This window comes from Acanthaster planci, linkage group LG10 (genome assembly GCF_054643075.1).
Source record: "Acanthaster planci isolate LZ-2023a linkage group LG10, COTS_SCS, whole genome shotgun sequence".
NCBI lineage: Eukaryota > Metazoa > Echinodermata > Asteroidea > Valvatida > Acanthasteridae > Acanthaster > Acanthaster planci.
Window position 1 is genome coordinate 16,204,744 of NC_141786.1, and position 13,013 is coordinate 16,217,756.

Below are 13,013 nucleotides of genomic sequence, written 5' to 3' on the forward strand. Positions count from 1 at the left end.
TATCCATTGTCTAATGTAGTAGAATGTCCTGAGAATAACTCTTGCTTTTTTCTTTTCTATCTAGGCACAAAAACAACAGTGAGGTCGGGTTGACGCCTGTCTGCCGTGGTGTTTGGCTGGGCTTCCCTTCTCCTATGTAGCCGGCGCAAACAGGGTGCTACCAAGCTCCAAGATTAGATTTGTAAACAAAAGTGTAGAAATTATCTTGAGATGGTAAAGATGGTGCTAGGTTGACTGTTTTATTTGGAACAATTTAGGCTTTTTGTTTGAAACAGGGAATATAAGTTTTTAGTTGAAGATGCATTTTTTGGCCAAAAAACTAGATTGTATGGACACCTAACACGGGTTTACATGTATTTTTGCCTCTTGAAAAAGAAAGTTAAGTGACACTTTCCAAATGGCATAGCTCAGCAAATAAAAAACCTTCATCCAAACATTCATTGAAATCTTAAATTCTTGAAAAACTGGAAAAATTAATTCATGTCTTACTGGTTTCTAAACTGCTTTCCATTTGTTTTCTGAACTTTCAAAATTGTATGCATAATTTTTGTCAAAGTGTATGAATTTCTTCAAAATAATTATAAGCAGTTACTGTATTGCCCATCATATTCCTGGAAAGTTTTAGCAAGATAGAATACGATGCTATAATGTTAGAATAAGATGCTATAAAGTTTTCTCCAAATTAAAAACCTCAGAGGGCCTTGCATTTCAATATAAGTAGAATCTTTCTTCTGACTTGGTAACATGCACATCATATTGAAATGAATATTTTTGAAGAAGTTTAAATACAGAAAGGTTCGCAAATATATTTTTTACCTACATCGTACTGAAACACAGGCAAGGTCTGAATGCATGTGTATTCTCTGTGGTTTGGTGTACAGTGTAAATGCATATTTAAATTCTGCTTTTGTTATTTAAATATATGCAGATTAGCTGTGTCCTCTGACCTTTTTCGAAATTGCGCAATCCTAACCTTTAAATATAAGTTCCGAAATAATTTATATCAAGAGGCAATTGGCCTGGTGGTTAGCTCGCTGGCTGCCAGGCCAGGGGATCCCGGTTCAAATCCCGGGGTCCCTGGAAAAAGAGGTTTTTTTTTTTTTTTTTTTTTTTATACTAAGTTTTTTAACAAAATTGTGCATGCCCACCTGGAATTGAACCCAGGTCCTTGTGCATTGCAGTTAGTGTCCTTAACCGCTATGCCACGGCACTTTCTTGAAGAAATGTGCTCGTTTCTAAATGTTAAACCTTCCATTGTTTGGACTTAGAATATTTTTCAGCCAAACTCTGTACTGGAGATAGGCAAGGGTGGAAGGCCTCGGGGCTGGAAGTCTGAGAGCTGATAGGAAGGGTAGAGTGGATGGCTGAGGGCTTGGGACTATCAGTATTAGAGGCCTAAGGATCCCATGGGGTTGAAGGACATAGCTTCTTAATGTTCCATATTGCTTAGTGGGTTTATTGGAGCCCTTATAGGATGAAGACTAGAAGGCTCTTAGAGGAAACTTTGTATAAGGAGCTTGGAAGATGTTTAAGACTGGCAGGGCTTAGGATGGGGCTGCTGTGTAAAATCTAAAGATAGGAAACAGATGTAACTCTGGCAGTGTAAAATGGTTGAGATTGGGGGAATGTGCTCAGAGGCAAAGTACATGTACTACACATTCACAAATAGAATTAAACAAAACAGTTCTGTTAGTTTAAACATTTATTTCATGAAAAGCAGAATGATTGAAAAGGTTCTGATACATAGTAAAAGTTTGATAAATACACCTGGAAAAGGCATATTTCTACAGCAAGCTAAAAATGTGCAAACCAAGCAAATTTCTGATTTTGAATTTTTGTGACAAAATTGGATATGCTTAATAATTACAAGACTTACACTAGGAAAATACAAAGGCACATAGAACCATTTCCAAGGGGTGATACAAAACTTATTACAATGAGGTTTGGAACAGCCACTGGGTGAGCTAGACAGTGTTGATGGGTACAGAACTGGTATTATGTCTGAATGGGTAAAGGGGAGATTTGAAATGTGCAAAACACTGGTCACTTTTAAACTTTCCTATCACTTTAGACTCTAGTCTTTCCAAATGGCAACTATTTTAAGGAACAAATTCGTTGGGTCAGTGCTAAAAGGTCATTACAGCAAAACTAAAATTATTGAAAATACTTTTAGGGTTTTACTCTAAGCATGTAGGAAATGTTGCATTGAAACAGATAACATTGGTTTTACTTTTATTAAACTAGTTTTTTGGAGACCAACCTATTTAAATGTCGAGAAATTTTCCTGCCTAATTTCATGTTTAAAATGGTGTTTTTCAATAAGGACCATTGAATGCAGTTATTCAGTAAGGACCTTTTAGCACTGAGATGACAAATTACAGTTTTGAAGTATAGCATTGTGATAACATTATGAGTTTATTTCATTTTGGGGAGACAGGTTGGCATGGCGATACTTTCCTCGCTTTCCACTTCAGCGACCCAGAATCAAATCTTGCCCAAGCCGACGTGTGGATTGGGTTCTCAGTCCCTACTTGATTCCTTGGGTTTCTCTATGATTATTTATCTGCAGTTTTCTTCCCACCTTCAAAAACTTCACACTAGCCTCCACCCCCCCAAAAAGTGCAAAAAAATGGCTGAAAAAATGTAATGATATGTACACATCCGTACACTGGAGACAGTTGATAATGATGGCCCACTGAAAATCATCCAATAGAGATTACAAGTACATGGCTGCTATAAAAAAATAAGTTATAAAGTTATCGTTATTCTTTTATTTCTGGTCATCCAATGAACATTCAGCGCTAATTGCAGGATGACTATGAGTGGCAATGAAGAGGAAAATAAATCTTCAGTGTTCAGAGGTTGCAGGCCTTGGTGGGATTCGAACCCAGGCCATTGAGGTAGAAGATGAGGAAAGAGCTGCTATGCAAACCTGACTCCCGAAAAATGAATTAAAAGCAAGAAATATGCCCAAATATGAGAGTAAATGTATCATGATCAAATTATTTGGAATGGTTGTTGAAATGTACTCTGACCAAGTACAGTTACTTTAAATCGGAAAATACCTTTTCAGTCATGAACTTCGATGAAAGCATTATGAAAAGAGTTCCATACATGTACACTGACATTGCTCATTTCTGCTTTCAATGGGACATGTAAATCAGCCATTGGGAGGCTATATGGTCCTAAAAAATCAAATTTAGCAGGGAAAATATTGAAGCATTTACTGCTTGGAATTTCCTGGCCCAGCCTGGTAGTGTTTGTACTAAGGGTGTCAAGTGATGCCTATGTTTGGAACTCTTACCCACTAATATAAATGTACAAACATACAGACTTGCTTCAGTACAGGATGGCAGGGGTGTAAATCTGTGAAGGGGGGGGGGAATGCAGTCCAACTTCATGAGTAAGAGGTCCATCAGACTTGGCTGATTACTTTGTATTAATAGGAACCTTGTATTATCAGAATGAAAACAGTGAAGAACAAAGAGATTGGGACCTCCAAATGTCCTTGTTACAAGCAGAATGTTGGATTTACATTGCTCTTATTAACAAGGTTCACATGTACATTCCTTGGTACTTTTTGATCGGGGGAGGGGCTGTTATTGGATCATCTCCTGCTCACAATTTTGTGGCAGTGACAAAAATGCAGAGGTATTTTCGAAACTCCCCATCAGCCAAAATGTGTTTAGTAGCACTAAAAAGGCAGATCAGACGCAGTGTTGAAGTAAGATTAAGAGGTGAAAGTGTACAAAATTGATTGTATCATAAACAGCGCCCCCAAGTGTTCTGTACCATTCACTGCCCCCCCCTCGCTGTAAGTCATGGGCCAGTCCAACACACAGATTTACATGTGTACAAACCACAAACATATAAACGCATAGACCACCAGATCACATTCCAAACTACACTGACATTTAGTGATTAGTGTGCTGACCGACTAAAATCAAAACTATGGGCAAATTCGCCCCTTGATATAGGGAATTTGCGCAAAGTTGAAGAATTCCAGCGAGAAAATTGTCTGAAGCCATTTTTTGATTGCAAAATTGATTGCATGTAGATTGACAAGGATGCAGTTGCAACATTTGAAAAGATGAGATACCAGTGCTGAAGAGCAAAAAATGGAGCATATTTTGGGAGCGCATGTAAACAAATACAAGCAATGTAAGAGCATTGCCCGTAATGTGCACTGAACACGCTGCCATCCATCGTTTCACCAACTGTTTGCCCATACTTATAAAATCATGGTTACACATTTGAGACTGCGTTTATATGTTTATGGTACACACAGTGTACATTGTACATTATGAATAGCGCCCCCTAGTGTCCCTTGGTATCCAGCATATCCAGCCCCAGTCCCCAGCACAGATTTACATCACTGTTGAAGCAAGGAACTGCAGTCTTTTCCTTGCCTGTGTGAACCACTGCCTGAAATCCTGCTGTGGAAACTCTTCCTCAGTCACGGAGGTGAGGACTGGTATTTATCTGAGTTCCTCTCCTTGATATTCTCATGAATCATTTCAGGGAAGCCCTATAGGATCTTCTCCTCCATCTTGCCTCCATAAGGTTGAAAGAAGTGAGGGCGCTCTTCTAATCTGCACCATGGTCTGGTCCTCCTTGGGCATATGCACAGCTTCTGAATAACAAAGTCTGGGGAAAAAATCAAGCACAAAAGAATGAGCTTAGCTGCAGCTAAAACAGACATTTCTGAAAAAAAAACTAACCCTCCTTTATGGGTATGAGGTCTGAGCCGGACCAAGAAAGGGCACAATTTTCCCGGCAAAGCAGGCTCCTTTTGTGGGAACTGCACTTCACTGGTTCACAAACAACAATGAAATTTGCACACATTGCAACTGCATTCTTACAAACAAAATGAAAACTCCCCACCAAAATGGCTTTTTTCAGCCAATGAGGGGGTGCTTCTGCTCAAGATGGATAGGTCTATCAGTTCATGAACAGAATCTCTGTCCTTTTGTATTCAAATGACCGCATCTTTATCATTAGTGGGGCTACTGTAACATCTGAGGTTTCAAAGCATCTAGAAGGAAACACTCGTTGAATCTAACTTGATTAATTTCTGTTGGATTCTAAATATCAAAGGTACAGTCCATCATTTGCAGTTATCCAAAAAAGTAATGGATAAAATTATTGTTGAAAAGTAAACTTTGTTTAAAGATGGTTATGGAGCTAAACTCCCTGTGAAATTCGTTTTTCTTGCAAGCTGTCATTTTGAAGAAAACTGAAAGGAGGTCACTACCAACGATGTGATAAAGATTTGGATAGTTGCTATTAGAAGCACGCATGCAAGTGTTGTAACACGATACATGCACAGATTCTACATGACATAATTTATTGGTTCAGCATGAGACATTGCAAGGCTGCATTTGACTAAATGTAAGAACCTGTCCTAGATGCTGAATTCAGGTGCAATTCAAACATGACTCAGCAACTTTTGAGCTGAATCAGAAATCTTAAAAACATTGTTTTTCTCAGAATAATAGTATTCACTGAGATTAAACTTCATCAAGTTGATTCTTAGGCAACCTTCTTTAGACTTCAAGAAATTTTGTTGCCTCAAAGAAACATAATCCACAAAGGGCAAATGATGGACTGACCTTTGAATGGAGGGTCTCCCAAAACAGGTGTTCCTTTTTTTTGTGAGGTTTACATTCATTGTTTACTGGCCAAAAGCCAACTCCAATCACATGACACTCTTACCTGCTACTGTTCACAATGTAAGGCCTGCGTCTTCAACATTGGAGATTTCATCTCTGGTCAGTCCAGTCGCACCATACGCAGGAAAAGTTAGCCAGCCTCAACGTAGGGAGCTATTGCAGTGGCAAGGAGGTCTGCCCAAATCTAAACACAGGAAAAAAAATCACCGAAAATGTCAAATAAAATCGACCTTTTGCTGGTTTTTTTAATCAAAAGGTTATGGGTGAAGGTTTCAACCAAAGGGCAGATCCAGAGCTATTTTCTGTGGGGGGGGGGGGGCACCTATTGCTACATTGCGGGGCTTTCCACACACTTTTGCAAGCCCACCAAATTCCCTTCAATTTCTGAAATCTTATAGTGATGCTCTTTTTGGAGCAGGAACAAAGCCCCCACTGCCCCCACGACCCTGGATCCACCCTTGCACCCGTTAGTTTCAGAAATAATCACTGCTAAATATCAGACAGCATACAGCACTCCGCAGTGCATGTAGTAATTGGCAGGGTGGGTTCTGATTGGTGCAGGGACTGATGGGTATTTGGCAAACTGTTGTGAACACCAAAATCACGATTACTAATCCCGTACTTAAGTGAAAAAGACGCAAGAGAGATGACTTACAGTGTCAGGGTGAGGATTCCAGAAGATGAGCCCACAGGCAGGGGACCAACCATGCTACTGTCACCTTACTCTAGCAGGGCAGTGATGCCAGAAGATGAGCCCACAGGCAGGGGACCAACCATGCTGCCGTCGCCTTACTCTATCAGGGCAGTGATGCCAGAAGATGAGCCCACAGGCAGGGGGCCAACCACGGTGCTATCACCTTACTCTATCAGGGCAGTGATGCCAGAAGATGAGCCCACAGGCAGGGGACCAACCACAGTGCTATCACCTTACTCTATCAGGGCAGTGATGCCAGAAGATGAGCCCACAGGCAGGGGGCCAACCACAGTGCTATCACCTTACTCTATCAGGGCAGTGATGCCAGAAGATGAGCCCACAGGCAGGGGGCCAACCACAGTGCTATCACCTTACTCTATCAGGGCAGTGATGCCAGAAGATGAGCCCACAGGCAGGGGACCAACCATGCCGCTATTGCCTTACTCTATCAGGGCAGTGATGCCAGAAGATGAACCCACAGGCAGGGGACCAACCACGCTGCTGTCCCCTTTAACACCTGGTAGAAATAAAAGAGAAGATGGCATTATTATTCCTCTGTTTTGGGGGACTAAGTTTTGAACATGCCCCAAAAGAGTTTTTAAGGCAATGTCCCAACGTATGGCTGAGGTAAGCCTGAATGAAGCGGCTTCAGCCATTTGTCATAGACTTATGTACTAATGTCACCCTAAACCAGATGATTTGGACAAGGTCAGTTGCCAAATGTACAAACAAAAGAATATACCCAGGGACTGCTTCCTGTTTGAAGTAAGTGAGGATTTCTTGAAGCCCATCTGAACTTAAACCCTAAAAGAGCCGGGGAATCCACCCCCCCTCAACATTTTTTCTGGTATCACAGCAGTGCACATTATCCACAAGCCTTTGGGTGTTTTTTTATAGTAACTCCCCATGGTCCATTCTGACACAATTTTGTGAAAATCAAACATAACACTCTCAGGCAGCGTCCATTTTTCCCAGAGAGATCAACCCAAACTGTACACTTTTCTGCTGCCCTGCTCAATGTACGCAGGCTGGCACGTGTGCGGCCTTCAACTTCCAAATGACTGTCAACAAGTAGAACAGGTTGAAGTGGAAGTTCAAACTTGTACTGGAAAAGAAAGTCTGCACATTCACATCAAGTTTTTAAAAAAATCTGGCATTGGACAGCCCAGTTCTTGCAAAATTTCCCCCCTTCCTGCTGTGAGCTGATAAAAGTAATGCAACTCTTTTAGGGTTGGATTCAGAAGTGCCACGGCCAAATGTACCAGCATAAATTGATTTCTAAGCAGACGGCAAACATGACTGCAATGTGACAGCTTTTCTACCTGCTGTTTTCTTCATCCACTGTTCTTGTTCCTCATCACTGTCAGGGTCGCTGTCACCGGAGTCCTCACTGGAACTTGAGTTTCTCCTTTGCTTGCTTCTTTAGAAGAACGAAATGGGGATAAAAAGATGCACATGTATGCCATCATTGACTCTGTTTGATTTCAGTTGCAAAAACATGAGACAGGTGAATTCACTACCAAACTGAAACAAAGAATAAATTTCTTTCACTTATTATTTGGAATTTTTGGACTTCTTCCTGCTTCTCTCCTCTGATAACAAAGAAATTACCCACAGCCATGAAAAAGGTTCAATATCTTTTCTGAGTGGACACTTCCATTATATTGTCCAATTTTGAAACTGGAACACACAATACTAAGTTTTTGTTATCGAACTGTTCATTTTCTCTGTTATCCAGAACCTTTTAACACATAGTCTCTGGCCAAGGTACACGTACCTAATTTCACTGTCTGTGCTACGGCTAACGTCAGAGTCATCTTCATCATTCTCTATGTGGCTGAACTCATCCAAGCTACTGGAGTCAAGACAAAACAATTATAAAAGATCATTCAAGTAGCAAGACAAAAGGACAGCGTAGAAAGACTGTGGTTCCTGGAAATCTTCCCAAATCCTAAAAAAATACTCCCCACAATGGTACATTCTCCAAAAGTCTATAAAGGCATCAAGTCCCTCATGAAATCAAAGTGGCTGGGCTGGGCTCTACCTCCCTCAATCCTGCTATATCTTCTACAAACCTCCTGGTGGATATTGAAAAAAATGGGAAGGCTGGCATTAAGATTTAACAAAAAAGGAGAAGATAAGTAAATTTGCAGGAATACATTGTACAGTTTAGATTCTCAATCCAGCTCATCTTTGAATAACCTGATGCTGGGAAGAAACTTACTCAGGTTCTGCTCTCTCCGGTGAAGCTGCCCACACATCAGCCTGTACTTGCTCCATCATCTTCTCTTACTCTGACTTCCTCCTACAATTAAAATAAACAGTGCATCCTTCAGCTTTTGCTGTTGTTACACAACATCCTTCAACTACTGGATAGCCAATAGTGTTCCTCCAGCGCTAGTGTGAAGTTGAAGTTTTTTCCACAAGATGTCTGGCAACACTGTATGAGGAAAGTCAAGTGATAATCAAGTGCGCCATGTTAGAGGACTTTACTATAATGCTAATGTAAGCAACTTGGCCTACAGAGGGCCTGTGTGGAACGCCCTCCCAGAGGACATGTTTTGTTATTTAGATTTAATGACAATGAATGCACAAAAGGCTTACTCGAACCTATCCTAGAGGAAGAAAGAAATGCCCTCTAACATGGCGTCATACACAGGCCCTCTATAAAGACTATTGTAATTCCAGACTACACTGCACTTACTTTCAGTTAAGATGTCCAAAAAATATTGCTACAATTTTTGCAATGGAAGGACGACTTAATATCCTTGAGGTCAGTCAAGATAAACATGTACATAAAGGAAAGCATTTCTTATGGTGATGCCAATCATTTTTCCCAGCAGTGATCTTTTGTTATGAGTACACCATCTGAAAGCATTAAGCAATTACACACATGTACAATGTAAGTCTTATCAAGTCTAATTTAGCAGAGGAAAATGTGAGGTATTTACTTAGGAAATGCTCGACCAGTCGGTTCGACTATTTTTGGTGAAATCCTGTTTTTATCCCACGAGCAGCCTACATGTACATGTACATGCATAACATGTAGACACTGTCATGTCTGTATGACTGGATTGATACCAGCAGGGCAGGCGACACGCACTGTGCAGGTTAAACAACCCAAACCTGTGAAAATAGTCAAACCGATGCATGTGGAACTCACAGTGGTGATTGATGAGCAACGCCTCCGATTTTCAAAATACTACCTAGTGTACATATGTCCCGGGCATTATACTCCTAAAATATAGTCCAAAGGCCAGCGTTAACTTACAGGTACACTGCTTTCTAGAGCTACTATAAAAATAAAAATAATTATGATCACGGTTGCTCTCAAGGGAAAATCTGATTGCAAAAGCAGAATAAGGGTCATTGATATGGTACAGTCATAAGCATGAATCAAATTAAGCAAAGGCTAGATTCAAGAAAGTAAACTGAAACTGATGGATCATATCAATTCCTTGCAATACAGAAAGCGCTCCTCCAAAAACTACTGTACGCTAATCTTTTGATCTTCGGCCTTGAGCCTTGTGTAAACAGAACTGTCCAAAGGGCCCAAACCCAGTGCGGACAAAACAGACGATACCAGGGCAGACTCATACAGTATTGTGCAATGTGTTACATGCAGCGACAGGTACAAGACTTTAAAACCCATGTTCCTTTTACGTCAACTTCATTGTAAAAGCTGTGATTCTTAGGAATATATGGTAGTTGAAAAAGCACAGTTATCATAAAAGAGGACTTACGTGTGTTACATGTACTAACAGAATTATTCCCATGCACTCGCAAATCCTGTCTCAATGCAACGTGGCTACCACATGAACGCACATGCGGTATACGTACGCCGTGCACACGTACACATGGAAGCCGATGGCTGAATGCACAATCTAAACTGTAATTTCATTGGAAGCAAAACTGTGTTTCCATAGACAGGGTGAAAAGGTGGCCAATTAAAATAACTTTTACATGGTCAGTTTGCTAATGAATAGAAGAAACTACCCTGCATTTGAGAAGAACAAATGGTGGCGCTAGCCTGAGTTACAGCGGGTTGAAGTTGGGAAGTTGAGCAGAAAAAGAGCATAAACGGTGAATTTACACGTAAAATTACGATAAAACAAGACGAAACTCTAATGTTGAACAACAACATGACAGAGTTAAATCAATGAATTTTGAAAACTTACAAAGATTTTTCAAAAGGAATGTGCAGTTCATTATGCTAAATTAATTGAGGAAGCAAATGTTTGACGCGTTTCTGGGCTATGGTGGAAAAACTACACGTAAAAATGAACACCAATTTTTCATGGGTCTTTATGTATGGACAAGCTACATGTACGTGGTTCAGCAGCGCGTTGAAAATGAGCACCAAGGAACTGAGCATTACAATCCTACATGTATGTAAACAAAAATGGCAGCAAGTCACACAAAATAACGTACATACACATACATGTGTACATGTCGGCTACATATATGTACCTATATACCATAACCATTATGTTAGAGCACAAGGAAACAGATTAGGCCGGGCATGCTAGGCCTTCATGTCACTGCATCATGCATAAATGCACTACATGTACTACTAAAAGAGCAAGACCCATGTACATAAGGCCACACGTACATGTACCTAACCCGTCCAAGAAAACTACAACTTCATCTCACGTGTACGATACAACATGAAGAGGAATGTCTTTGCATGACCCCGTAAATAACCTTTTTTTCCGGATTTACAATTATGGGGCTTAACCTACCTTCATGGCAACAAATGTTTTCCAGCCTTCATGACCAGGATGACCTTACTTTTTATAGTTTCCCGCTTTCCCATGTTGGGCATGCCGCCACAACATTTACCAATATTTAGCGCCCTCTATTGAATAAGAATATAGCGCCCTCTGTTGAATAAATATTTACCGCCCTCTGTTGGCAAAGAGAGTGGCGCCCTCTATAGAATGAAATAGTGAGGTGGCAAATTTTATATAGCACCCTCTGTGGTCTTGTAGTTGCCAACGTCAACTTATTGGCAACAGCGCCCCCTGGCTCCATTGAACGGGATGCAATTTGAGTATGGCGCCCTCTAGAAAAATGTAAAAAGTTTGTTAAAAATTTCAATAGCCCCCTCTATTGACATGATGATCAAAACTAATCAGCATTTTTTTTTTTACCCCGAGAATAAGAAAGTAAATGAAGACCCACAGCCCTCCCCAAAGTTTTTCGTTTGTGCTTAGTACGAGTCGATTTCATGTATGTGCTTCAACTTTTTTTCCTCTTTGAAAGAGCTGCAGCAGCGCCATCTATTACAGCACTGCCTCATTTTTATTTATTCCTTTTTTTAAATATTGTTTTCTAATTTATTTTTTTTCCGGGAGCTTGATCTTTTACTCGAAGTGATGGATTCTGACGAGATCGATATTAAACAATGATAGCAGACAATGGACGCAAAATTGTTTGTTGTCAGGTAATCATAATAAACCTGGTCCAGTTCCATGCCTAGACAACGTCTGCAATTATCGGTGTAGTCCAACCCAGGGGGGGGGGAGGCGTAGTCTCTGCATCAATTCCTGAACATAAATCTTACCAGAGAAAACTTTGACTATTTGAAAGGCTTCCATCAACTAATTCAGGCTTTCATTTCATCAATAGTGAAAAAAATAACGCAAGCTCCAAAAGCAAGCTCTCGGACATGAAATAAAAAGCTAAAAACAAACACTTTTAAGAAATAAACTCTGAGTATCGGTTCACAGGTGTCAACATATATTGCTATTATTCAAATCAGACATCTGATTGTTCCACACGGTGAGGAAGCCCAACTAAACCTGACACAAAGTTCCAAGACAACTGCAAAGCCCCTACAATAGAGGGTGTTGGATGGTTTTTCTCTTCCAAAAAGAAACAGAAAAATTACACAGAATTTTACATATCAGTTTCAAAACAAACATTCAATCTCCCAGCCTGTCCCTGCTTATTAGCAATTTTGCCTCACTCGAACCCCACCGTTACACAGGAATTTAAGGCAGGTTAGTTTGGCAATGTCGGGTAGTTTTATTAATTCCCAAGGGATAAAACCGTTTTGCGGTGGGACTTGACTACAAACGTTGTGACACGGTAAGAAACAAGAACATGTAACTTGTTTATTAAGGGACATTACTGAGAATTTATTGACTGCCCTCGACATCACTAAATTTGTCACTTTAGTTTGAAAATCGAAGACGAAAAATGACAAACTACATAGTACAAAAACATCTCCAATTCATCGTCTGACTTTTGAAATATATTTTACAACAAACGCTTATTGATTATGCTGGAAGACGCACTCTCTCCAAACTATAGATTGTATCCAGAAAACTGCCAGGACAAATTTGTTAATTAACAAACGCTCACGAAACTATTATCTCATACTGTGGCTATGATTCATTATGGACATTACTTACAAAATAATAAATATCACACGCTTACTGAATGCTGGTCTTTGAAACTTAGTCTGGGTTCTCAATTTTATATAAAATTGCTTTCCTCAAAAATCTCAATGTTGTTAGAAGGTTACTCGCCTCAAGTGTTGATCCCATTTTGAAACACCACTAGATTTTACTTTCAGGGCATTCAAGAAAAACATTCTTATCTGCCCTATCGTCTTTTTAGAGAAGGTTTATGCTGTAGCC

The 13,013-nt window shown here is 40.1% G+C and overlaps 2 protein-coding genes across 21 annotated transcripts in view; one reads left to right on the top strand and one right to left on the bottom strand.

Annotated features, from left to right (window-relative positions):
* LOC110988357 (uncharacterized) overlaps nucleotides 1-958 on the top strand; it is a 148,344-nt gene extending 147,386 nt beyond the window's left edge. For all 16 annotated transcript variants that reach the window (XR_002599428.2, XR_015426773.1, XR_015426774.1 and 13 more), the window contains one exon: nucleotides 65-958. The gene's annotated coding sequence lies outside the window, so the exon portion shown is untranslated. The remainder of the gene's footprint in view (nucleotides 1-64) is intronic.
* A 5,739-nt stretch (nucleotides 959-6,697) lies between these two features.
* LOC147797861 (uncharacterized) lies at nucleotides 6,698-11,198 on the bottom strand. 5 transcript variants are annotated; one of them, XM_087142784.1, is made up of 5 exons: nucleotides 11,109-11,198; nucleotides 8,591-8,671; nucleotides 8,144-8,218; nucleotides 7,689-7,786; nucleotides 6,698-6,883 (listed from the first exon to the last, which is right to left on the bottom strand). In XM_087142784.1, exons 2-5 carry the CDS (start codon nucleotides 8,647-8,649, stop codon nucleotides 6,807-6,809), a joined length of 309 nt encoding a protein of 102 aa, XP_086998910.1. In that variant the 5' UTR covers nucleotides 8,650-8,671; nucleotides 11,109-11,198; the 3' UTR covers nucleotides 6,698-6,806. The 5 variants fall into 5 exon arrangements, with proteins under 5 accessions (XP_086998910.1, XP_086998912.1, XP_086998911.1 ...); XM_087142786.1 differs by having other exon boundaries at nucleotides 7,689-7,774; nucleotides 8,144-8,221; XM_087142785.1 differs by having other exon boundaries at nucleotides 7,689-7,783; nucleotides 8,144-8,221.
* Between the last annotated feature and the right edge of the window lie 1,815 nt (nucleotides 11,199-13,013).

Bases quoted from the DNA above. Each gene is read 5' to 3' on its own strand.
- LOC147797861 (XM_087142783.1), bottom strand. From the start codon at position 8,649: ATGATGGAGCAAGTACAGGCTGATGTGTGGGCAGCTTCACCGGAGAGA. The intron at 8,222-8,590 runs GTAAGTTTCTTC...TCTTGACTCCAG, and splicing joins CCGGAGAGAGCAGAACCTGA to TAGCTTGGATGAGTTCAGCC. The intron at 6,884-7,688 runs GTAGAAAAGCTG...TATTTCTACCAG, and splicing joins GTGGATGAAGAAAACAGCAG to GTGTTAAAGGGGACAGCAGC.